The sequence below is a fragment of the Apis cerana genome, linkage group LG9, assembly GCF_029169275.1.
Source record: "Apis cerana isolate GH-2021 linkage group LG9, AcerK_1.0, whole genome shotgun sequence".
Taxonomy (NCBI): domain Eukaryota; kingdom Metazoa; phylum Arthropoda; class Insecta; order Hymenoptera; family Apidae; genus Apis; species Apis cerana.
This window is the reverse complement of record NC_083860.1, coordinates 8,926,943-8,953,596: the sequence shown is the minus strand read 5'-3', so window position 1 is coordinate 8,953,596 and position 26,654 is coordinate 8,926,943. Positions and strand designations below refer to the sequence as shown.

Genomic DNA, 26,654 nt, shown 5'->3' with positions numbered 1-26,654 from the left:
CGAAAATGTACATTTGTTTCACAGAAATGTTCACATTCGTAGTTTACATTCGTAGCTGCATCGAGACTTACTCGAGCATCCTCGTCATCCATTAATAAATTATGAATTCTAATTATTTTGAAATTTGATCATCGTGTCTCAAAATGAAATCGTTGCATTTCTAAGCAATTTTCAATTTCCTGATAGACTTGCTGCTGTATATCTTAAGACCTTTGAGTACATTTCTTTCGAACGAAGTATTTGTATTCATAGCAGCCTGCATCCTGCACCGAGACGACATCAACCACGAACGTAAAGTTTGGCACAGGATGCGCATCTTCTCTTTTTTATTAGCATCCTCGTCATCCATATTTCTCTCCCGTTGTTTCGCGAAAGGTTTTGCACAAGTTATCCCGATCTTCCGCGAGCCAACCCAACGGGAAGTTAACTAAACGCCTTTCCCTAGCACTTTAACCTAATTTATGATTATAGTTTCGCGGCTGCTTCTGCGTTTTTTTTCCTCCGCCATCATCTTCTCCCTTTCTTTCTTTCTCACGCTCCTCTTTACCCCTCCCTCCCAACTTTCGAACTCCAAATTCACCACTCGTCGGATGTGTCGGCGCATCTCGCGCCCACCGACGTCCGTCCATTTGCATCGCGCGCGCTGAGATCGCGTTATCATTTTAGGGAAAAGGATAGGCGGAAGCCTGTGTTCGTTGCGAATAGAGCAGCTGCGAACGAGGTGCGAGGTGGGGGGGAGTTGGAAAAATATGGAGCAGGCCACGGGAAAAATGGTAAAAAAGAATCGATGAAAGTTTCGGGGGCAAAAAGGCCGCCTTTGTTTCGCCGCAGATTGTTCTTTTTCCTTCTTCACCCCCCTCCCTTCTGGAACAATTTTCCTTTTTCTCGGTTTAGGAACTTGGATGGACTTGAATGTTTTACGCTTCGGCTTCAATCTCTGAGAATCTCTTACCTCCACGTATCGATCTGATTTTCGTCGCGCCATGAATAATAACGTTACAACGTTCTTCTTTTTAATCAAAATATTCTCTCTCTCTCTCTCTTTCTTTTTGTTTCTTTATTTCTCAAGATATTTTTCAAGAATCGCGTAGACGATTTTCAGGGAGCTTCCGTTTTTTTAAAAGAAATCCGAGAGGCAGTGAATTTTAATAAAAAAAAATATCGAGATAGCATTCGGTTTTATAAGAAACGTTCCGCTCGGGGAATTAATGAGAGAGAGAGAGACCGGTTTTACGGTTATAAAAATTGTGCAGGAAGTTGTTGGGAAGTAGCGTTCTAAGATCTCGTTATTTATGCGAGAGATATCGGGAGGCGATGGCGGTTGTCCTGGCTGCGAGATGATGGATCGATAGATGGTCGCACGAGAGAGAGAAAGAGAAAGAGAAAGAAAGAGAGGAAGGGATAAAAAGAAGTTGGTCGAAGATCAAAAAGCCGATGGCGCAGCGAAGCGCGAACGTTAATGAAGCAGAATTCCTGATTTCATGCAACGCTGCCGCTGGTGGCGTTCGCCAAGATTTCATAAATTCGTATCGAGACGATGTCAGTCGAGGGCCTTACCTACTTTCAACGAAATTTCGCATCGAGCGTACCGTATTCGTATTCGACTCGAACGTGCACATATGCCTCTTATTTTCAACTTTTCATCTTTCTTCAATTTTACGCGAATGCATAAACTTCAACGTAGCGAAAGTGCTCGACTTATACCACTTACTTGTGACTTATCGATACTTGCAATATGAAAAAAGAAAAAGAAATGAGATACTTCGTTCCTCGTAATTTTGTAACGAGAATTTTTGGTAAAAGTAATCCTTGTTTCTAATTAAATTTGACGATTTATTCTTATATAATTTTCAAATTTCACGAAGCTATTCGAGTTTTTAAATCTACTTACCAAGGATGCCCAGGCGAAAGTTGATAGTGACAAAGACGACGTTGCCATAAGCTGCCAATATAGTGCCGTCGTAAGGGTTGCCGCTGTTCCATTCAAAGCTCTCTCCATGAATGAACACCATCACGGGATACTTCCGCAGAGTCTTTTGACCTTAACAGAGAAGGATGCGCGTTATTAATGTCAACCGAGAATTATCATCATTTTACTTCCATTTGTTGCACATATTACATGTACATATATATATACACGCGCACACGTTCAATTTCATAATGAAATTTCATAATGATATGTATAATGAAATGTAATGGAAAATTCATTTACGAATATTTCTTGGGCTAAATGCAGCAATGCATTTATCCGCTAATTATAATGGAAAAACGATATGATTTATAAACAAAGGATAAAACCACGATTAATTGATCCATCGATACTCTATAAAATTAATGTCGCGCATGGATGACGAATTAACGTCGGAATAAAATTTTCAACCACTATTGAACAAAACCAAACGGAATTTGTATCATCAGATTGAAACGAATAGAGATTAATAATTTTTTATTCAAATTTTCTCATTCATTTTATTCGATTCGATCAATGAAATATTAAATTCGGAAAATTTTTCGTTATGCAAGATTTATTCTCGAAATAATTCCAAAAAAAAAAAAATAGGTCATCAATAAAATAAAGAACATAAACTTTTCAAACCATTCCTGCAATGCGATTATCGATTATAAATTATACATACACGTTCATATTTTTTTCCTGCTAACCCATCACTAACATTCTCTTCTTTTCATTGCCAAAGCAAATCTTTTAGATTTACACCAGTCGAAAAATTATCATCGCAGTCCTATGGTACACTGACGCGAGAACCAGCCCCCCCTATAAATATATCACCCCCGTCCGGGCCCTGTTCCTGAACTATTCACCGTGAGTTTTCGCTATTAGGCTATCTATAAATTCTTCTCTCCCCTCTCCGCCCTGTAGACGACGTAGCTTCCTTTTACCGAACGATCCACAAATTAGACCAGAACGAACACAGGCACCCCCTCCCCTTACCGGCCTCGGTCGAGATTTATCGGTGAATCTGTTTTACACGATTTCAGTTTCCGTCCAACCTCGGCCCTCACGATTCGAGCACCCCAATCCTATCCAGAAATTAAATCATACGCGTCTCCTTGGAGGGCGAAAAGATTAATCGCCTTTGAAAGTAAACGTACTTTCCTCCCCATCCCCTGTTTCCTCCCCGCTTTGCCCGACACATCCACCCGGCGAATAATTATTGCAGCGAGAGGCAGCACCGTTTCCACGATAAACCATCAACAGCCACTCCTATCCTCGTATTTGTTCACAAATAACCTCGCCTCCCATCCTCGGAGATAAACGTTCCTTTCGAAAGCGGGCAGAGATCGCCGCTTCCGTCGGAAGACGTCGGAACTTCCGCGTTTTATCTTTTTTCCCGGCGTTTAAAGGGGAGGGAGGGGAGACGGAGATAATGGCTACGGTTTTGCACGTGTTCAATCCCTTCCTTCGCAAGATGCGAGTGGGGAAAAAGGAGCGAGCACGTTATTTATCTCGTTAAAAGTCACTCTACTCGTGGTGATGGACATGGAATGACTCGTTTGATATTTAAAATAGCCATTGATAGGATTTCATACGGCTGTACTTATCCGGTCGAGCAGTTGACCTAAAGTTCCGGTAGGAAAATATGGCGAGCAAACGAGCGAGCAGGAAACGAAAGAAACGCGTGGGCATGATCGGCAACGAGCTGTTTATAACGCGTAACGAGCTGTTTATGGACGTGTATTACGAGGTAACAAATTGAATCGTTCCATCGAACGGTGAGAGAACGACACTTTTATACCAGGATTTTAACTTCTGGATGTCTTTACGAGTCGTAATTATCCGTATTATCGCAAATACGACTTCGGTGATTTGATATCAAAGGGAAACTAGTTGGAACATTATTTGGAGTGAATATATCCTTCGAGTATATAATAATAAAAGATGAAAAAAGTACTCGCGTTATTCAATCTATTACCTTTGTATCTCGTTTCTTTCCCTCGTTAAAAATAATTAATACTCCCAAGAGATCCCAATATTTTTAGATCTCAATAATGAAAATTTATCGTCGTAAAGCAAAAAGTGTCATGGAACCTGCCAGTGAAATACCAAAAAGAAAAGGAACAATGAAATTTTTTTTCGTCGTTACAAACGAATGAAATTTCAAGAATCGAATATATAATATTTTCCTTTTTCTTTCCTCTGAATTTTTTTGCGAATTATTATATTTGCGTAAGAATGCGCGCACAGTAGTACGGGAGCACACGAATATTCGAGCATTCCATTCACCGGGAAATTCTTTCGGATGCCACGTGATGGTGGCATGGGACAGAGGAGAAAAACCCGTAGAACACGAACAATGGGAATATCAAAATTATCGCGGTGCACCTGCACGTACTACAAACGGTCCATTGATTCTGTGGGCCGCGCATAGGGCGGTGAATTTTCACCGAAGCCGCGGCAGTAAAAACGCGATGGGAAATAGGTCGATGCGATCGTACGAAAGCCACTCGCGCAATAATAAATGCATCGTATGACTACTTCCATAAGATCGTATCGACCTATTTTCTATCGCGTTTCACCCTAAATAGTCGGATTAAAGGGAAGGCACGTGTGCGCTATTTTCAATCGATTGTTTGTCGTTCATCTTATAAAGTCGTGAAATTAACGAATTAATTGGATCGTATCAAGATCGATCGGTACGTAATACTCTTACGGATTTCAAACCATAATGATTTCTGCTCTTCTCTAAAATTGAAATTATCGAAAGAGAGTACTTTGCAAATTATTCTGAAAAAAAGAAAAATGATTTGAAAATGATTTGAAAATGTTCTCAAGACACTATTTTCCTCTACTTCCTCTCGTATCATCTTCTCAAGCTTCAATGCACGTACGAATAATCACAGACGAGGTATTTACGTTCATATCGCGAGAGAAATTTCAACAAGAAATTTCCATAAAAATTAAAATGCTGATCGTTCAGGTCCTTCAGGTGAAATTGATGTATAACGGATCGCGCCTGGGGATACGTTCATCTTGGACGGCCTCGCCTCGAAATCGAACCGGTTCCCATAAATCAATTGACACGAATCTATATCCTAATAAAAGGAGCAACGCGGCCCATAGCTACCAGGAGGCAAAAAGACGATATAGCACGATGCACTTTGCGCTACATCGATGTCGTACAACTCTACACAGCGTGAACATATTACGCGTTTAAACTTGGCCTGACAACCCACGTAACATAACAATATTTAACACCGAATACGAACAACCGATCCACGAAAAACGAAAATATCACATTCCGAAATATTAACTTTCGTTCATCATTTTTTTCGATTTTCGAGAGAGGAATCGATTTATAATTACCAATCCGTATCATCTCACAGATAAGAATAATAGACTAGAATTGTCCATGATATTTATAAAACGAATCAACCGTCGATTTACGGTCGAGCCTTACCTTTGTGCGGAGAGATAGGGGATGGTTTTTACCGTAATCATTTTTATCGGCCCTACGGCCCCGTCGTTTCTGACCGGCGTCGGATAAATATTTATGGCCGCCCCGGTATATACCGTATATACACGTTCAGACGTCGATACCCTCGTAACTCAACCGTGGTACAGCCGATTTCTCTTTATGGCCGCCGCTAGGCGACGAGTTACAGCTACGTTGAATTTACGGGGGAAGGGGGCCCCGCCCCGCTTTAATCCACCCCTGTAATTGCCCACGGCCTCGAAACGCGACGAAACTCGTATCGGGGGGAGGAGGAGGAGAAGGAGGAAGAGGAGGAGGAAGGGAGGGGGGAGAGTTTCGAGGTCGACGACATCCACCAACGTCGCCGGTTTTCGCGCAGACGGAAACAATGCGGGAAGGTTGCTTTTCAGCAGACTGGGACGGAGTGTGGGAGGGGGTTGGAGAACAGCCACGCTTCCGCCACCTCGTGGTCGAGGCACGAAACTTTCCTTGACCGGGGTTGCCTAACCTTCGACCAGATGTCGGCACGCACCGTGTTTTCCTCGCCGCCCTGGCCAAGAGACGTGGGTATTCCCTACTCATCGATACGTTCCAATTGGATTCGAAGGATGAATAATGCGGGCTAAACAGGCTACACGGGCTGGAACGGCATTGGAAGGTGCGAACGAGGTTACCTCCCCTCGATTGCACCTCCGAGGGACAAGAATTTCTTCGAGGGGGAGGGGGATGGATATCGATTCTTCGAATCGGAGCAACGACAGGAGGAGGATGAAGTTTACGAGGCGTCGATAGTTGCAGCGATTCTGATAATAAATAATTGGAAACCGTTGCGGTCCTGATTCCATCGACGATAGCTTTCCTTTCGTTCGAAACTCTCTGTCGGGAGGGAGAAATTCTTTGCGGGAATTGGTAGAAATTAATTGCTTGCAAGAAGAAAAATTCGAACGAGACAAGAATTCGAAGCAAGAATTTGAATAATAAGAGGATTGCAAGGATTGGTTAAGAGAGGTTGTTTTCTGCATTCGAGGAGTCGAATAAAGCGGCTTCACTTTATCCGAATATGAAACTAATTCTTCTCTTTTCGAGATAATCTTCGAAAGATTGAAAATTAACTCTGTCTTATAATCGTGTTATAAACGTGGTATTATATAAACATATCGCGGTGAAAAAGTCAGAGCATTCGGTCTCTTAGGTGGGCAGATTGCTCATTTGCACGGAAAACGCGCGATTTTGACAGATCAAAAAGGCTTGTTCGTTTAATGGATTAAGTTTACGCCCAAGGGAAGAGAAGGGCACACGATCGGTTATTTTCACGCGCACGCGTTTTATCGGATGTCCCCGTTACGCTCGTATATCCGTTCCCCGATTATTGAAATATGCAAACGAGCTAATTAACTAATTAGATTTGTGGTACCCAGATGCGCTCGCGACGCGATCAACGATAATTGTGAAACTCGGATTAACGTTAGTCCGCGAGAGTAACTTGGAAAACGACATTGCCGCTCTCTCTCTCTCTCTCGTAATCCCTCGATAAAACGGTTTCGAGTTTTTGCGGTGAACAGAAACTTGCGCGTGAAAATCGATTGGTTCTCCGGCTGTGCATTATTGACCACTACTACCGACTGTGCACAAGTAGTACGAGTCAATTATTGGAATATTCCACGTACCGAAGTCTTCAGAGAATACGAAGAATCTGTTTCGAAGATTTTGTCCCGAAAAATGAAAGTTTCGAAGAAATGATTACTTTCGCGAGCTTCACTTTCTTCGACTAACGACGTTAAACCGAGAAGCCATGCTGCTCGCTTTCCTCTTTTTTTCTTTTTTTTTTCTTTTTTTCACTTAGCGAAAACACACGACTCGAAAATCCAGAGGAACTCGAAGGCCAGGTTGGAACACGACAGAAGCCGTTGTGTTTTCGTCCTCGTGGCTGGTTACTCCCCCACGTGCGGTGAAACTCGTGGTTCGTTGCTTGTTACGTGTAACAAGTTCACGAACGTAACGGGGGAACGTTAATCGAGCATGAAACGGTTCAACGCTATAACTGTATCGTAGTAATGTGCGCTTGAGTTATATTATGGTTATGGGGTTACAAAGTTCCAACTGCGTAGCAACGCGGGGTACTTCTGAGTTTTAAGGGTGGTAATGGGAGGCGAGGTTAGATGCCGGGGATATACACACCGTTGCTCTATATCGCCGCGCCATTCCTATTATATCTGCCGTTTCGCCGAGTGATCCTAACACTCGAGTTATATAGCGGCGATATTAATCGCATCACCGTTCCGCTTAATCTCTTTTCAAACATCTTTTTGTTTAGTACCACGCGATAATTTTCCACCTACTTTCCTGCCATAAGAAAAGTATCAACACGTCGTATTTATAAAATATAATGGGCGATAAAACCGCGCAAGTTTACCCGTTACTGCTCTCGATTCTGCGATATACCAAGAGGGTTAAAAATATTTTTCGAATCGTTGTTTTCCCTTTCGTTTATTCCTCTTCTCCACCCTTCATATCGCCATACAATTTCGTAGCGAGAAACAAATTTACATTTGATAGAAAAGACAGGTTCGACCTGTCGCAGTGGGGATTCGATCCGGCAAGTTTCCCGGCCGCAGCCGAGAACGCTAGCCATTGTGTCAACCTCTCGTTGGGGAAACAAATATCTTGAGACGGTGCTCGAGCGTCGTGGACGCATTGTGAAACACAAGCGAGTTGTTTCAATTGCAAAAGACGGTTCCGACGCGTAATAAGGTTATGTTCTCCACGGTCCAGAGGGCGAGCAACGTCAGAGATAAAAAGAATTTTCTCCAAGATGCGGTTCCTTTTTCTTCCCTTTTTCTCATTTTTTCTTTCTCCTTCTCTTTCTCTCTCTTTCTCTCTTTCTTTTCATCTTCCGCTACATCTTCCTCCAGAGGTATACAGAGAGAAAGAGAGAGTATACGGTACAGACGGCACTCTGTACGAGCGCAACCGTCGTATTACATTCGTCGTCCGCATTTTCATCTCAAAGAATTATGGCCCCTTTGAAGGCTTCTCGACCATTCACTTTGGAGTCTCTGGAAATCCGTCGTTATTCGACTTCGCATGCGAGTCGACCGAATGCCGTGCATCTTTTATGCCGAGTCGTGTGCACCTTCGAGTAACTACCGATTCCGTGAGGCCTTGTGCCATTCCAGAAGGAAAGAGATGCTTCCTCGTTTCGAGGAAGGAAAGATATGCCAGTTGACCGTCGTATTCGTTTCTTCGAGAAAATATGCGCCCTAACCCTCTCCACGATGAATTTGACGGACGGACCTCGGCTCATCTTTGATGAAAGAAATTGCTCGCATATTTAGCATGTCCATATTTACCATATATATATAGAGAGAGAGAGAGAGAAAAATTTGGATTATTAGAGATACCGAATGAAACGATATAATAATAAATTTTAGATTTATCATATATTTACGCCTCGTTACTTTTCAATTTCCAAGTTTCCATCGTTTGAATTTCGTTTCTTTCTTTTTTTAATCGCATTTTAATTATAATACGCGCCGCGAGATATAACGAGATCATGATAACAACAAGGTTAAGGCTTCAACGGGGTACAAATAATTTTCGCCGGCAAACAAATTCGAAAGGTTCAGGGAAAGGGGGAGGGTTAAACCTTGGGGCCACAAATGGATTCGTAGCCGAGATCTTGGTGAAGTTCGAGAAGGAGGAAGCGAGGAATTGACTCTGCCCTTCCTCCTCTCCATTCTTTCTTATCTTGGAAGCGAGCGGCGAGGGAACGGGAGTGCGAGAGATCCGAATGCTCCGATACGAAGGTTGTGGTGTAGATACACGGTCCGGTAAAGCCTTCCATTATCCTGCTCGACGCTATTCAATCCGTGGTGCGCGTATTCCGACGTATTTCGCGGATCGTCTCGGCCAGATAAAGCGGCGTGCCTCTCCTTCGCCCCGGCCTCCCCATAAACAGATCCGTTTATCAGTTTCCTCGCGATAAACTCGACCTGGCCTCGAACACGGGAAGATCCGTCATCACCCGGGGCATCCCCTCCTCTTTCACTTTCACACAAAGAAGATACAAAATCCCCCGAGAAAGGAATGAAACAACATTCTGAAAATCCGGAAGGAAGCGGACTTTACCCAACAGGATTTCGAGAGTTCGAGGTTCAAAGATTCCTTAAGGGATGGTTTTCGGATTATACCCTGTTGGAAACTTTAAAGTTCGAGCGATGAAATTTATCCTCCGAATATTTTCCACGTTTCTTTCTCGGTTCTTTCCCGGCGCTGTTAATGGAGGAGAGGGGGGGAAGAGAGAGGCAATAACGCTCGAAACGTCGTTGTTTAACGACCCCTGCGTCGCATCCGATGACGGCTCCACTTTTGTGAAACTGCGGCAAAGTGGAAGTGATACCCACGCGAAAGGGTGCATCTCGCCCCTTTTCGTTCCATTTTGTATCCGATCCTCTCCATTTCCGGCCTGTTATTGTTTCCAGGTGTCTGTCGCGTCGACATCAAAGAGCGAAAATATGCAACGAACGAACACACGTCGCCGCTTTCCTTCCACCGATTCCATTGAAAATTTTAATTCGTCAGAATGCAAACGGAGAAACTTCCCCGACGATAACGGACGATTAACGTTTATTCCGCGAATAATGAGCGTTGCGTGCATAACGAGGCGCAAAAGAAACGAACGATCGTATTTTTTTTTCTTTTTATTGATATCCCAATCGAGGAATATTCCAACGATGAAAGTCTTCCGATACTTTTATTTATTTCTCCTTTATTTATTTACTTTTTATTTCAATTTCAGGCGATCTTTCTTCTCGGGATTAGAAAAAAAGAATTTGAAATACGCGTCAGAGCACGTTTTCGCTCAAATGGCAATTCTCATTTGAATGTAGGTATACTTTTAACATTCGTTCGAACAACAAGCATTTTCAGAATATTTACGTGAAATTAATGAAAACATGGTGCCGTTTAATTTATCTCGATATTTGACGAGCTTGTTTCTATTGGCTTTGACATAATTTTGTTTATTACGTAGTTTCCTTTTTTTTTATCTCCAAAGAGATAAGTACACCAGTAAACAATAGAATTCGATTATTGCGGGTCAATTATTGTTTTTGTTTTATCGAGTTTTAATTAATATCGAATGTAAAAAGATAATATTTGCCGAAGAAAAGCATTTCGATTCGCGGTATTTCTTTCTTTTTTTTTTTTTTTTAAGATATATAAATTGAGAACTATAGTTGTAAAAATTTTCACCGACCCGGATATGTTTTGAACGTTAGATTTACATATCCCTTTGTCAATCCAAGTATTTAGAAAAATATAAAGTTCGTGAAGTTTCCCAGAATTTATAAATTTTTTGTTCGACAAAGCTGTCAAAGTCGCGTAATAAAAATTTTCATATAAAAATTCACAAGTTTTTCTTGCGCATCGTAAAAATATAAATTGAAATTTGTTTTTCAAATACTACCTTTTTTTAATCGTTCACATTTATACGCACACATGTACATATATATACATGTAATATCATAATTGGCAAGAAGAAAATTCCGATAAAAAATATATTTTGAAAAAAATCATTATCATTCGACTGGATTCGAATAAAATTATTAACACCGAAAAGAGGATGAATTAAATTTCAGATGAAATTGCAATTAGAATTGCTTTAGAAGGTTTATACTTTGATATAACTTCTTGCCTCTTTTAATTATCCAATCCTGGCTCGCCTCTGAAGACTGACATGCAATTTCGAATTCAATTTAATTGCACCTTCCAATTACAAAAGGGTTCCTAAAGCTACTTGTTGATTCAGATCCTTCCTTCCCGAAGATCTGCAAGGAAAGGACTGTAGAAACCATTGCTTTAATCCAATCTCTTATCCATTTCCATAGTTCAACATTTTTAATAAGATTATAACATTTTTTATCGCGAATGAAAGGAAAAAGATTCTTATCTACAACGAATCGTCGTCTCTCACATTTTTCTATCACTTTTATAACATTTCAAAACATTCTATTTGTAGAAATACTCCGCAAAAAAAAAAAGGAAATAAATTTCGAATAAGAACGTAGCCGATCAATTTATCGCTATCAACTCGGTCAGGAAAAGAATTTGAATATTTAACGTATTCTGGTAATAAAATGTAGCGAAAAACCATCATGTCGGTACATATTCGAATCCAACAACAAACCAACTTTCCAAAAAATATTTAATATCGTTGAAAGCAAGCAAGCAAAAAAAAAAAAAGCGTAAAAGAATCCAAGACGACACACCTTAAAAATCATCACCTTGAAAATTACAACCATCCACAAATAATACGAAATAATAATTTCTGATCGTTCCATCGATAAAAAGAAAAAAAAGAAGAAGAAAGAAAGAAAGAAAAAAGGAAATAATCGAAACGTTTGTTCGCATCGCAACGTTTCCTCCTCGCGCAATATCATTTTTCTACCCATTTTCTCAGCTCCTAGCTCGTTACCTTCTTAATTAACTTCCGGGCGGGAGGCGAGAATCGTAGGGAGGAACGAACAAGCGAATATAATCGTCGATCGAAGCTGAATCCGACCTCTTTCTAACCCCGCACGGCCCCGGGGTGGTGGTATGCCAGGGAAACGATGCGGGCAAACCTAATAATGAGCGGCATTATTAAGCGTAATAACGTTTTCAGATTACCCGTTTAAATGCATGAAGCGAATTGTTCGCACGCGCATCCGAGTTATCTGATATTGCGAAGAAGGAGGAGGGGAGGAAGATCTCGCCATCCCTTGTCTGGATATATTTACGCGCGCCACGGAACGACTGAGCGCCACGGCCGCGATAACCGGCCCTGTCCCTTTTTAAAAGCGGAGCTTAAAAGCTTTTCCACCGGCGTCCAGCGTTCTCCCCCCTCTCTCCGGAAAAGAAAGAAGGGAAAAAGGAAAAAAAGAAAACTCGCACAGTCGTAAACGCCACGAGGTGACCACCACGACTTTCGGTGAATACTGATGCCAACCGACCGGCCGCAGAAATTCTTCTCGGCTTCCTGCCAGCCAGGAGACCCCTCCCTACCCCACGTACGACGTGATGCATCGTGACCCATCTCGACCGTGCAATTTTTTCGCCCTCCGACCACGTATTCTACTTACGTTTCGCACGGGAGAAGGATGTCGCTCGAATATTGGGCCGGGAGGGTCGAACGAAATTCGATTAATATCGATGTTGAACTTTCGATAATTTCACAACCGTCGCTTGGTTAGAGGACTTACTTGGGTAGGATTTTAAATTCTAATTTTTTCATTGTTAATTTTCGAATAAAGATCGAAATGGTGAAAGAAAAAAATGAAAAAAAGATTTAAAGAGGGGATTTTTTTTTCATCAACTACTAGCAATAATTTAATTAAGCGAAAAGGTACGTAAGGGCACGAAAAAATATATTACGAGCTGAATCGTTTATCCGAGTGAAATTTCACGGCGGAGAGCCGTGCGTGTAACAAGTGTATTTCTCATTGAAACTCGGTAATGCGATTTCGCAAAGGGGGCGAGAGTGGGTAAGAGAGAGAAGTTAGAGGGTCGTAAAGTTTCGGTATTTAAAACGTCGCTCGAGCGCGGGAAACGTGGGAACGAGGCAGGGAATTGGACTGAAAATAATGCATCTTCCAGCGTGCAATATTGTCATAATTGAATGGTCCGTGCGGTTGACAAATTAAGGCGGCCGGTTCCGCGTTGTACATGCCGCGCGTTTCCGTTTAATAAATGAAGCTAATTAAACGAAAAATAAAACGACCGTCCCGCGTTGTTCACCGTGACTATTAATTATCCTGATCCCGGGGTCATTATGAAATTCTGCTGCGACATACAAAAATTCATCGTCCGAATCGCCTCTTCCGGCCGACTATCCTCGCCGTGTAAAATATTACCCGCGTAATTTCCTAGCTGCTTAGGAGCTTAATTCGCGAATTAATAATCTCAACGCGGTCGAAGCAAAAAAACGCGAAGATGTAGAATCTTCTCTACATCTCATTTAAAAAATAGTGGGAGAGAGAGAGATAGAGAGAGGAAGAGAGGGAATGGGAATGTCGATAAATCAACATGTTTCGAGATAAGCTCTCATCCCCAGCCAATTTAAATATCTCTGTGAAAATTTGTTACAAGAGCGAAGGAGTATCGTGGACGGAATTAAAATCGGATAAAATCCGATAGAAATCTTGAAGAAGGATTTTACGTAATTCGTAGCCAAATTCAAGCTTAAGATTACCGCAAATTTGATAATACGTGCACAGGAACGAAGCGTAGGGACAAAAGGATTTCCAAAATTCGAAATTCCGTGGGGGCGAACCGAAGCGATCGATAATTAATTCGACCTAGCATCGTTTTAATTTTAATTCCATTGTCTTCTCGGTTTATTCGACCGGCTCGGATAATCCGATTCCCTATATAAACGATAATCGAACGTAAATCATAACGGGACAATTAACCGGGCAATAATTCGATCGATGATGAGGAACGGGAGAAAATGGTAAAAAATCCGGCTTATCCGAGAACGGTGACGAATTCATCGATGTTATTCTCGACTAGGCGGCCGGCACCTAGGCGTGTGATCTATTTCGTCGGAAGTAGCATCGATCGATTAGCAGAAAATATATAGCGATTGACGTGACGCGGCGGGTGCATCGCTCAACCGATTGTAACGGTATCGGCTCGTAATTTTGGAAAACGACGCTCCAGGCAGCCTCGGCTGTTACTAATACAAACAACCGGGACACCGATATACGCTTGTCCGTTCGAAATTGTCGGCCCACCCCGTGCAATACCCGCTTCCTCGCCCCAACGGCCTTTAACCATTTCCCCTTTCGTTCCTTCCTTCCCCCTTCCTTTTCTATTTCACAACCAGAAACCCATTTTCTTTGCAACAGTCCTTACGGAACTCGAACCCCGATTTTCCATTATAATCTATAAAAAGATTTTTGATCCTCGAAATTGATGATCCGAGTCTCGTTTCGATATTTCATTTTGTTTTCCTGGAGAAACAGAAGAGGAGACATTTCTCCCCTTTTCCTTTTTCTTATTCCGTGCGAATTTATTAATTTCCTTTGAAAAGGGATTAGGAAATTATTGCTCTAAATTATATGGATATTTTCATAAATTGTACAAATGTAATTTGATGTAACGATCACCTACAGAATATTACGTACATATCTTCGTCTAACCGCAAAAATCCGCCGTTAACCACACGATCAGAGGCTCTCCACGATTATAGTACGCGCTTGTACGCACGATTTGCTCTGTTATTTGGACGAAAAGATTGTTGTTTTAGGTATGGAAATTTCTCTATTTTCGTAGGTCGATCATCTCTACGGATATTATCACAGAAAACAGGATCCATCTCCGGATCTATCGCGTACAAAAACCGATACGAAACTCCTTCAACCGTTCTAATATCACGCGATTAATTAATTAATTAATTGATATTTCCGATGGAACAAGAAATCGAACGAAGAATCGCGAATATTTTTTAAAAAATATATCATTCAATACAAGTTTTCCAAGCTAATACATATTTAACGCAACGTTTAACACGAGGATGGGCGATAATTTCAAATAAAAGATTCGTTTAAATTCATTCAAAGACGAAAGAGAAAAGGTTATAATAATATCCGGCCCCGAAACGTTCGATTGATACCTGGATAATGATTGCTTCCGGCCTCTCGCTTCACTCTCCGCCGGTTATGGCGCATCGCCGCGAATGAATTAACGGTGCAATTAATCAAACGCTTCGAATAATGAGCGTGCAATGTTACAACGTTCCGGCGAACTCGAACGAGTGGACGCGACGGGCCTCTGCCTCTGACGCTCGCTTTTGGCCCGCGTGTTAATACGAAGGCCACGAAGGGGGTAAACCGAAACGGTGGTCCGCGGCTCATACATATAACGACATTTCGATAGATCGACGCATTAATGAGCTCTGACGCTATTTACTTTGCCGGGGACTATAACGACAGACGATATACACATATATATGTATCGTATACCAAATCGTTTCCCTTCTTCGGCGCGACGATTCCTCGCGCTTCGTCGACCGGTGAAATCGTGTCATCGGGTTCATTTGACGCGTCACGCGCGATCACCGCCGCGCCTCTCGAAATTAATGCTCGCCAATTCGGAATTCTCCAAATTCCCATTTTACCCTTATCGCGATACTTAATTGGCTCATCCGAGCCCGTAGTGAAATTTCATATAGGATGGACAAAAACTCGATTATGAACGCGGCGCTTTTATATTTTTTTCCATCGCTGTGTATAAAATACGATTGACAATGGGGGAGGAAAAAAAAAAATATGAGAACGAAAGAAGTAAAGGAACGAAAAAACTGGCAGAAAAATAGAAACCGCGGAAAACGTAAAAATGGAAATAAAAAAAAGAAAGGAAAAAAAAAGAGTAGAGAAAAAATTATTCGTTTAACAAGCTTTGTAGATTTATCGAAGTGAAAAACGAGCGTGGTATACATTGGTGGTATAGCTACTTAAAAAGAACGACCGGTTCTGTTCTCTGTTGATTGACAAATTGAGGGATTTTCCGTATCATTTCTCTGTGAAATAGGCGCGATCGTTAAAGTCATTCGCGGTAAATTTACCAAAGGCGGATAAAAAAGAAGGCGGAGGAAGGAGGGCACAGGTTGGTCGATCATTAAAGCGGGAAAGGAAAGAATTATCTCGGGTAGAAAATTTTCGCGTCCCCGTTTCAACGGGCGAACAGGAATTCGGAATCAACTTGTGTGTATCGTTTATCCCCGGTATGGTCGATAAATCGCCAATGCGTTTCGTTCATTGATCTGGGCCCGCGGTTATATTTCATCGTGTTTCCGATTATTCCGGCCGATTATAATTGTTGGAATTCGCGGCAACTTGAATAAAAGTTCCTAATGCGATCGTTTCGCAGGACCGGCCAATAATTTTGCAGATCGACCGGCTGTATTTCCCCGAAAATCCCCGTGAAACATGTATCGCCCCGTTATCGTCGGACTTAACGCATCGTGATAATTACGAGTCATTGGAAATTGTTTATCCGGGGATTTGAAATTCTTTTTCTCGAACGGTTCGGCCGCGTCATGTGTACGTAAATGTGCATAACTCTGACGAATTGCTGGTCTCGATTTTGCTCGACGAAACTTCGAGAGCGAGTGAAAAAAAGAAAAAAATGGACGAAGCACAACGGTATCACGGGTGGTGAAATTAGCATCATAAGCGATCGCGTGGTGAAATCGTGCGGCGCCGGTTTTTCGGACGTGTATTTGATATTTATGGAAGTGGTTCGTTCAACTTGAACGCTTGGATGATAAAAGTGGATTTTTAAAAGTTTTCTAAAGAACGACCAGAATATTGAATATTTATGACCCTTCTTCTACCTTTTCTTTCCCATTACTCGACGGGATTGAAAAAAAATTGACGAGAAACGCGAAAGAGGAACAGAGATTCGAAGCGATAATACGTGAAGAATAGATCAATTTTCTGACCCGTAATCCGATAACTTCGAAATAATTATTCTCTCCAACGATGCGTTTAATTCCCCGGCTTATAGAACTGTATCGAGGTTTAGCATGTTCCCCGGTAAGCTATCGGTAAGCTGGTGGCAGCGTTGAATATACAAGAAGAAACGATGACGTCAAGACGCGGGAGTGGCGACCTAATTTTTCATCTCGCGACACCCGACTTAAAGAATGCGCGATGATTGTAAAAATCCGGGGCCTCCGAACTTCCTTCTTCGTTCTCATTGTTTTCCTCCCCTACTTTCTCCCCTCTTTCGCCACCGGAATCCCGATTGAAGCAGTTACAATCGAACGTGTATAATTGGGGGGATATTTATATATATTCCATCTCGTTTCGTGATCGTATCGCCATTACACTCTCCCATCCCACCTAAAATCGGCCGAGAGAAATGGAGCGGATGCAACACTGAAAATGACGAATATTTTCTGAAGTCTGAAATAATAATAATAATATCCAATTAACCGTGCAACGATGAAAGATAATCGTTTCATAATGCAACATCTACATGCATAATCAAAGATAATACATTTGAGAACCGGCGTTGAAGCGGAGCGTGAAAACGGGCCGGCCGTTTATTCCCCCAAAATTAATTTCGCATTAATGTAGATCTTACGTATGCGTACGTGCACACTCGTATGCGTTACGCGGCGAATCGAAATAACACGAAACTCGTAAATCCGATATCCGCGGATATTGCATCGATCGATCGAGGAAAAGCCGGCCTGTATTCCGTCCGTGGCTCGTCCACGTGGAAAACGATTGACGTCATGAAAAGTTGACGCTATCATTCGAGCCGTTACTCGCCCCGTTTCACCCCCAAGAAGAGAAAACTGTTTCCCCTATCCAAAGGGAACGGGATCGAATGCCTCGAAAATTATCATCGATCCAGTAAGCAACCGACTTCGGTGCTCGCCAACCCCCTCCCAGCCCAAAGCTTTTCCATTCAATCGGCGATCACGTGAATTCATTTATTTATCTCTCTCTCTCTCTCTCTCATTCTCTCCTCTAAATTCTCGAAGTTTCCTCGTCCGTGGAAATTCGAATGTTTCGCAGCGTTTGAAGTAACGTCGAATGGAAGTGAGGACGAACGGGCTCGTTCTCGAAACTTTTTCGCGTGTTGCGCGGTGGTCGAGGCAGTTTTTAGAGAGATTCTCTCGCGAGTGAGTTCGATACCGTTATGGTTCGAAATTCGGCTATGGAAATTTCGATCAAAATCGATGGGGATATCGTTCTTTTATTATTCCAGACAGACGAATTGTTTGCATTTCTGAGAATCGCGTAAATATGATTATCGGAGCGATGTTTTTTAGGGGATGTTTTTATCGTTTTTTAATCCGTTGGGCGCGTGATTTATCGAGCATAAAATACCATTGTATTTATCGAGAAATTTACGATACACGGAATAATGTTTTGGCAAAATAAGCGCAGGTATCCATCTTATCGTTAGAGGCGTTAAAGGCGAAAACACACGCTTCCATTTTCTTGGTAATTTTATTACGGCGACGTTTCAATGGATGCGAATTTATTTCGGCGATATTTTATCGGTCCGCCACCGGTTCGAAAATATTCACACGGTGAAATAAGAAATGGCGCGGTTCGCTCGCGAGGGCCAGCTCGCTTTTGTGCCGGGCAAACCAGCTTCGTCCAAGCCGTGAGTTATGACGCGAAATAACCCGTGAAACGACACGTCGTAAACTTTTAATAACGCGCTACTGAACGGACGTCTCGTGTTTCCGTTTGTCCATTGAGTTTCCAGATAGTTTCCGCGAGCGACGTGCTGCTAATTCAACCAGTTATCTTCACGGGAACAATGTCATTTTTACGGGTGGAACGTGAATTATTTCCAGAAAAAACGCGATCCTTTTTCCAAAAAAAGAAAAAGAAAGAAAGAAAGAAAGAAAGAAAAAAGAAAAGATGGCAAACTTGACTACTCTTTTAAGAAACTTCGTAGAGAAACTTTCGCGACGAAACGTATCGAACAGATTTACAAATTTCAAGAAATTTCCGGCAAAGGAGAGGTTCAAAACTTTCCCGTGAAATTTCACCGTTCTCGTTTTTTCCCAAAGATCCAAATTATTCCAAGGATTCTAGAAAAAATCCTACTTTCATACATTATCCTTTCTTTCTCCCAAAAATACCCTCCTGATCCCCCCTACAAATCGGTCTAATTTTCGCTAACCGTACGATACTTGGCGGTACGATACTTTATCACCGAGAAGAAAAAGAGATTTCACTTGGTTCCGTTTCGAGGAAGGAAGGAGGAACGATCGTTTGAATAACTTCCTCCCGCCCAACATCCTCCCTCCCTTAAGGATCTCCACCGAAGCGGAACGGATAACTTAATTTACAGACGGATTTAACGAATAGCGAGATATCAGGCTAAGAGGGAATAATTAAATGGGAAGCAGCCACTCGACGAATGGAAATACCTTTCGAGGAACGGGGTGGTATCGCCGTCGGGAGACGCGTACGACCACTTGTCCCGCCGCTTCTGATTACTCTTCGTTATCTTTGCACAGAGATCCGGGATCGAAGTTTGACCCGTGCTCAGACTCGCTCTTCACAAACTCAAACCAACGGTGAACGGACCGCGAATATTTGTCCACCGTTTCCACTAATATGTCGCCGCCGTCTCTAATGGCCTTCCTTTTGCTCCGCAGAGGGAGTTATTCTTAATTTTTCCGAGATTCAAGATTAAAGAGTTTTTCTAGACGGTATTGAGAATCTTCTTACAGGAAAAAAAATTAATTTCCTCCTTTTTTTAAATATTTGAAAAAGGAAAATGAGATTCGCTGTAAATCGCGTGGATTGAATTTTAATTTTAGATGTTGGAACTTCATCAAAATCCTCATTACGAGCCTCACGTGTAATTAAAATAATTTTCAGATATTTTTGTACGAAGTCGAATTTGGAAGAAGCGCCATTTTTATACGTGTTATCGAAGGAACGATAAAGACAATCGTTATTTCATTTGAATTAATTTTAATCGATGAATTGTTTTAAACGTAACGAGTGTAAAAGAGCGTAATCACGAGAGTTGCGTTTGAAGATTCTTTGAACTCTGCAATCTCTCTGGAATAATAATAAAATTAGCCGATGGAGAATCACGCGGAGATTACTTTAATTAAACGTATGAAGCTTATGAAAAAATTGCGTGCGTTTTATCTTTAAAGAGAACATTTTCGCATTCGCCAACCTCTAATATTCGTTGAGTAATCGTGGTCCGCATCGAGATTCGACTTTGTTGTAAACCGGTAAATTAAAATAAATAAACGCGAGGGGAAATAATTCGAGTGTGCATATTAACAACGATTGTAACGAGTGGTTTTCACGAAACCTCGGCATGCAAAGGCGAACACTCGCATTACCGTGACTGAACAGCCGGGGTTACCGAGATAAGTGCCGGCCCTTTCTGCATCAAATTACGTTTCCACGTAAAAAGTTTCAGACCTACGTTTAGACGCCATTACGTTTTTCGAATGAAGAATGATCATTGCAACGTTGCGCTACTTCAATTCAACCTTGCGAATATTACGACACGACGAAATATACACTCGTAACGATACTTGCATCGCAATATTATTTGCAATTTGAAAATTTCATACGTACTCAACAGTTAGTGTCATTTAATCATTTAATCTCTCTCTCCTTTTTTAATAAGTGTTAATCGCCTTCTCAGTTATATTCTTTGCAATATATATTTATAATATCAAACGGCAAGTAGATAATATATTTAATTCCTCTTCAAGATATTTGCCCGATTAAATATATCGCATAAAGGTAATTACGAGTTAATAAAAAACTCAATATTAATTTTCAAACAAACGAACCAAGTTTTCGCGCGATTCCACGAATCCTGGAAATCTTGGAATCCGACGTCGTCGTCGTTTCGAGGACGCGTTACATGCACGTGAAGAATAACACTATTCCTCCGCTTCTCGCCGGGTGAAATTTAATAAGCGCGATATTAAACTTATCGTGGCGCGGGTCGACTCGATAAACAGGATCCTCAGATCCTGCCGGTATAATTAAGGGCTCATTAAACCGGCCATTGTCGGAGGCGCGTTCGCGGCGGGGGTATGGGCGAATTTTCAACGACGCCCGTCATCGACGCCATTCAACAACGACACAGCTCGAAACCGCGGTGACTTTAGTCGTTTGCCGCAATCTGGCGAGGTACGTGGACGGGTACGTGGAAGGAAGGCGACGGGGTGGGGCGACGCTCATTTCAACGGGCGACACAGCCGCCTCCACCGGTTGCGGCGTGGAGTGTCGCGTCGAGAGAAGTTACGGGGCCGCATTTACGCGACGCGGAGCTTACCGCAAGTACGGCAATTAGTCGTAGCTGCGAGCGTTTGAATTTCTCCACGGATCTCTTTTGCGATCCCCCGCGAATTTCACCCTCCTCGCGAGAACGCGCCAAACCTCGATTACATCGTTCCATCGAGATTAATTCGTTCCATTGGACTCGAGGTGGATTGATTTTCAAACGCGTTTCGTAGTGGTGGGGGGAGAGGGTTCCAAGAACGCGGTTCCAAGAAGCTGGTTCACTGGAGTGAAGTTGGAAAAATGGATCGATCGTTCGAACAAGTTCGCGGGAATGTAAATAGATCCATTTATATCGTGCACGATTCGTCGAAGAGAAAAAATTGTATTACTAATACGATTTAATTTGCGGAAGATATCTGTAATTTTTTGAACGATTGTGAATTTTTCTTCAAGCTAATTTCAAATACTCGAATTCTTCGCGTTGGCGATCATTGGTTAGGAACAGTTGGGGAAAAAATACAAATTTCCAGAAAAAAATACATAATCCAATAAAGCATAATGCAAAATAAATATAGGGATGGGGAATAATCCACTGTTATCCGAGGATTAAGAAACTCGTAATGCGAAAAGTTACGTGGAATTAAAAGGGAAGGGAGTCTCCCGTTAAAGTTGCGCCACCGTTTTATGCATTCGAGTTACACGAGTATTGTATAAATTGGAATCGCGCGATTCGTAAGTTGGTTTCTGCTCGGCGAGAGTTTCGTATCAAAGGATCTTCGTGAAAATTCTCAAAGCGATCGCTAGAAGCGAGGAGCGTATTTCCGTGATAAATTAGGATTTCCAGGTTGGGAGCTGTTTCGCCTCGCGATAATTAAGCTCTGGACTCGGTGCGCGCCGAGTATTGGACCGACCGTTGGCCGAATCCATCTCCTTCCGAGGCATCTCTGCAAGTCTGGCCAAGTAACGCGACCAGTGGCCAGCTGAGCCCCTTCAGAAACTCGAAATCAATCGTTAAAACGTTCCAACGGCGATACCGACCATCGAATATCACCCATCGCCATTAATCCTCGCGATCCTGTACGCGTGGGTTAGTGACCTCCATGCATGGGTGTGCAAGTCCTTTCGAATTGCGTTCGTGCATCGAGATAGAATCATTCCGGTATTGCACTTTTTACTCATATTTTCCTTTATTTTCCTCTTTGCGCTCTTTCCATTATTCGATTTTATCGTCGCAAGTTTGTTTACAATCGAGATCTCTCCACCATTTCCACCCTTTGTTGTTGAAAAATTTCGAAAGAATCATAACTTTTTTTAGAGTTAGCGAAAAATTTGGGAGAGATGCAAATATAAAATCGCACGATGTTATCTCTTAGTTAACGCGAAAACTTTACTCTCTTACGTTCTCTTCTCCTTTTTCAACGTTCCACGGAAGGGAAACTTAAGCATCGAAAGAGATAAAACTCGGAATGTTTACTCCTCGAGTAAAATTAAAGAAGAAGGAAAAAAAAAGATGGTTTCTCGTAATCTTGTTCCTCACCTCGGCAAGAATAACAGTAATCACGACACACAGGGGGAGGAAATAAAAAAATTTGATCAAGCGTCTGTAAAAGTTTTCGAGAGGAGTAAAAAAATTACTAAAGCGTACGTAGGGGATCTGTATATAACGTCGATAAAGTGCCAAGGGTACGAGATGTGTCACCTCCTGCTGCCGTTGTAATCTCCCTGTATTTATAGATACTTCTACTAGTAATGTTAGTCCAATATTGGTACTGGAATCGCCTCGTTTCTTGGCGGAGACTTGAAAACAACACGGTCGCGGAGATAAAACCTCATCGATCGTAATTTATAAACTTTGGGTTGAGAAAACTGTTCTCTCGGCCCTTTGCTTTCTTTCTCTTAAAAATTCTAATTTTTCCCACGCAAGCCTCGAGACATCCTCTCCCTCCGCATAAAACCGAAGCTTTTTCCGGTCTCTCTCTTTCTCTCTCTTCCGGTTCGCGCTTTCTTGCTATTCTTTGCTATGGAAATTTTTCATTGGCGCCATGCATCTTCGCGCGTTCCTTTTCCCCGTCTCTCTCTCTCTCTCTCTATATATATATTTCACCGAGAAATCCTTCCGTCAGCGCACCTGGTCCTCTCTTTCTTGCCGCGTGCCAATCGATTTCTAACGTGGTCGCTTCTTATTTCGTCCCTCTCGACCATTTGCTTCTACCCCGCTTATTTTTCTCTTTCGCGCTGCTAAAATCGTTACTCGTTACCTTACTCCCCTCTCCCCTCCCTCAGGGATATCGTAATTACGTTATCCTCGGGGAGGATCGATCAATCTGGGAACAGCGTGTGTTGTACAGCGGAGATTTTGTAGGGTGGGGAAAAAAAAAGAAGAAATTCAGCGGCGAGCGGATAACTGGATAATTAATTACCTATTATAAACGATTGATCGATAATAGGCGCGATAAATAGCCGGGCAGATAGATCCGGGATATCGAAGGAAGTCGTTAATCACGACAAATCGAAACGACCGCGTGGAAAGAGGCTCGAAACAGGGGGAGGGGGACGGCCATGGTGGCGGATGGTTGCACTGTCGAATAGTTTCGTTCGTCATTGAACACGATGCGTGTGGAGCAGGAGGTGGGAAAGGACATTGACAAATACGAGTTGGAGCACATCTGTTAAATAACAATTGCGCGCGTGTGAATTATAAAATGAAAATATAATATGAAAATATCCAATTGAAAAATACGTACGAATGTCGCGAAACGAATTCGTTTCCACGTTTTATAATTCCCAAGATATATCGGGAAAATACGACTTCAAGATCCTCCCCCGACTTTAAGAGCGTTAACTTTTTCGATATAGACGATGGCCAATAAAAATATGCGTGAAATGTTTTATCGAGAATCCTACTTCCGGATGAATTTCATTAGAATCGACATATCTGGATTCCATACGGAAATGCCTCGAAACGACTTAGGGCAAGCCATCGCTCCCTAAAGTTGTAAAAATAAAAAATTAATAAGTAAAAGTAAAATTGAATAATTTTCGATCAAATTTATACATATAACAATGGTCAAGGAATCAATTTGAATCGTGATTTCATTTTTATTTCAACCTTTTCGATCATCTCTGTTTTTCGATCTTCTGTTATTTCCTGGTCGCTTGTAAAATTTGTGGCCGATCGGAACGTTGTATTTTTCAGCGCGCAGAACGGTAAATCATCGATGGGGCATCTGGCTTCTTAATAGGTCGCCATATATTTCCCGGCAATAAGTGGCGAACCCTTATCTTGTGCTTGATATACGGCCAAAAAGAGCCCCCCCCCCCCTCCCCCACTTCCTCGTGCTACGAATCATTCAACCCTCTCGAACAATATAAAGCAGGCTGGCACGCGATTAGTCCATTTTCCTGGCAGTCATTTCCTCTCGTGTTCTTTTTTTCTTTTCGATATTCCACCTAACGATGCTTGAATAAGAAAGCAAAAGTGTTGCTCATTCCGGGAATCAGCTTAGATCGATCATCCAACTCTCTTCTTGGAAAAAATTTTCACCTCGCGTAATTATATTTTTGAGTGACGAAATTTGTATAAAATAATTGCAAGTGTACGAATAAAATGTGTTTATTAAGTGCATGAATTTTCAAAAAAAAAGCCTCGAGTGAAAACTTCCATTGTAGTTGAGTTCATTTCTAAATTCGATTTTCATCGAGAACAAACTTCAAATTAAAAATTTCCTTTTTTTTCCATGTTCAGTTCGATATCCCGTGTACCGTATCATTATATGTTCATTATTTCAAAAATTATTTCCAAAATGTATGGAGAAGACAAAAGGACGACAATTTGGGGAAAATATCGAAGAACAATTGATTCACGGGGAATCTCGCTTAAAATAGAAATCATGGAGCATTCGTAACGAATTCTATTGATTAAAACGGGTTCCACGGCTAATGTTGAAAATCACGGGTTCATTCACTCCCTATCCAATATTATTGAACCAAGTATGCATCGACTGGACACCGTTCCAGTGGTCGACTGATCAAAAATTATTACGCGTATCCTATTACGAAGCGTTACGAAGTATTCCAAAATTGGGCGCAATTTTTCAACTTTTTATTTGAGCGTATTAACACGGGTAATTTAATAAACAATCATATCGAGAATTAATCCACTTGGAGAAATTAGTAATGAACAGAGTGTAGAGTTTCCGACAGTTACATCGTTAAATTCACCGGTATCATTGATTACTCGAGAGTTTATATAATTTTCTCGGATAAATTCATAAGGGAATCGAACGCGATTGCGCATACCAATAGAATTGCCACGATCGTAAACCACAAATTCTTGCTTTGTTCGATCCTATAGCGAATAAAGATCAATTTACCTTGCAACAGCCCGCACCAATTACTAACCTTTGAATATACGTTGGCGTATCACTCTCCGACCAACCATTATTTATCTCCTTAACGTATTGCACGAAGGATACACATCCATCTTCGATCGAATTGAAAATTTTCACCGATGTGAAATAATTTCCTTATTGTCGGACCAATCATAAGCAAAACAGATCTCTCGCTCGATCGCCTTATCCCCATCTTTCCACGATATTTGAAACCACTTTTTGCCTTAACCAAATTCCAATCTATTTTCTTCCCCTCGTGCCTGGTAAATTTTTATTTCGTCGGTATCCTTTTCTCGACCAATAGAGGAAATATGCGCGAATACAACTTCAAGCCACTACGATTAAATCCACTTAAAACCCGCATCCCTTCCCGCACAATACCCGTTATTTTTCGACTCGTTGTGCACTAATTAGCTCAACATTTCATCCCCTTTTCGAAACATCATCGAACGAGACTGGAGAATGATTAAACAAACAAATGCCGCGAGAAAGTTCGGCGAGATTTTATCGAGCGAACGCACAGGGTAGACGCGTTCCCCGCTGGAAACTGGTTCAACGGCGAAGGAAGGGGTGAGCGAGGCGGTGGAGTTCGAAGGAGCGAGGAGGAGAAGAAACGGGCGGTGGAGTGAAGCGGAGCACGTGGGGGGAGCGGAGTTTTGAAAGAGGGACAAAGAGGGGGCGCGCTGTTAGTAAAATAATAGGAACTTTATCTGGAAGTCTGCGAGTTCGCTCGGAAACAATTATATGGGGGAGGCCAGGGCAGAAGTAAGGTTAACGGGAAAGTGAAGCGGAAGTGAAATAGGAGGGAAATAGGGAGAGAAGCAGAGGACGGAGGAAAGGACGGAGAGAGAGAGAGGGAGGAGGGGGGAAGGAAAGAAGAGCGAAAAGAGGATAGATATTTATATTCATTAGAAAGGTAAGAAGTTCGGGGCGAGGTGCAGTTACAGCTTGGAAATGCTTAATGGGGGTTTACACCCGCGGCATTTAACCCCCAAGCGAGTATCTATCGAGGGTTCTTTCTTGTTTTTATTGCGTTGGTCCAC

General features: G+C 42.0%; 1 protein-coding gene across 6 annotated transcripts in view; it reads right to left on the bottom strand.

The window, feature by feature from the left end:
• The window catches only part of LOC107993311 (uncharacterized), a 60,786-nt gene that overhangs the window by 14,467 nt on the left and 19,665 nt on the right, over positions 1-26,654 (bottom strand). For all 6 annotated transcript variants that reach the window (XM_062079444.1, XM_017049699.3, XM_017049714.3 and 3 more), the window contains exon 4: positions 1,892-2,041. In XM_062079444.1, coding sequence (XP_061935428.1) covers positions 1,892-2,041 — 150 coding nt within the window. The remainder of the gene's footprint in view (positions 1-1,891; positions 2,042-26,654) is intronic.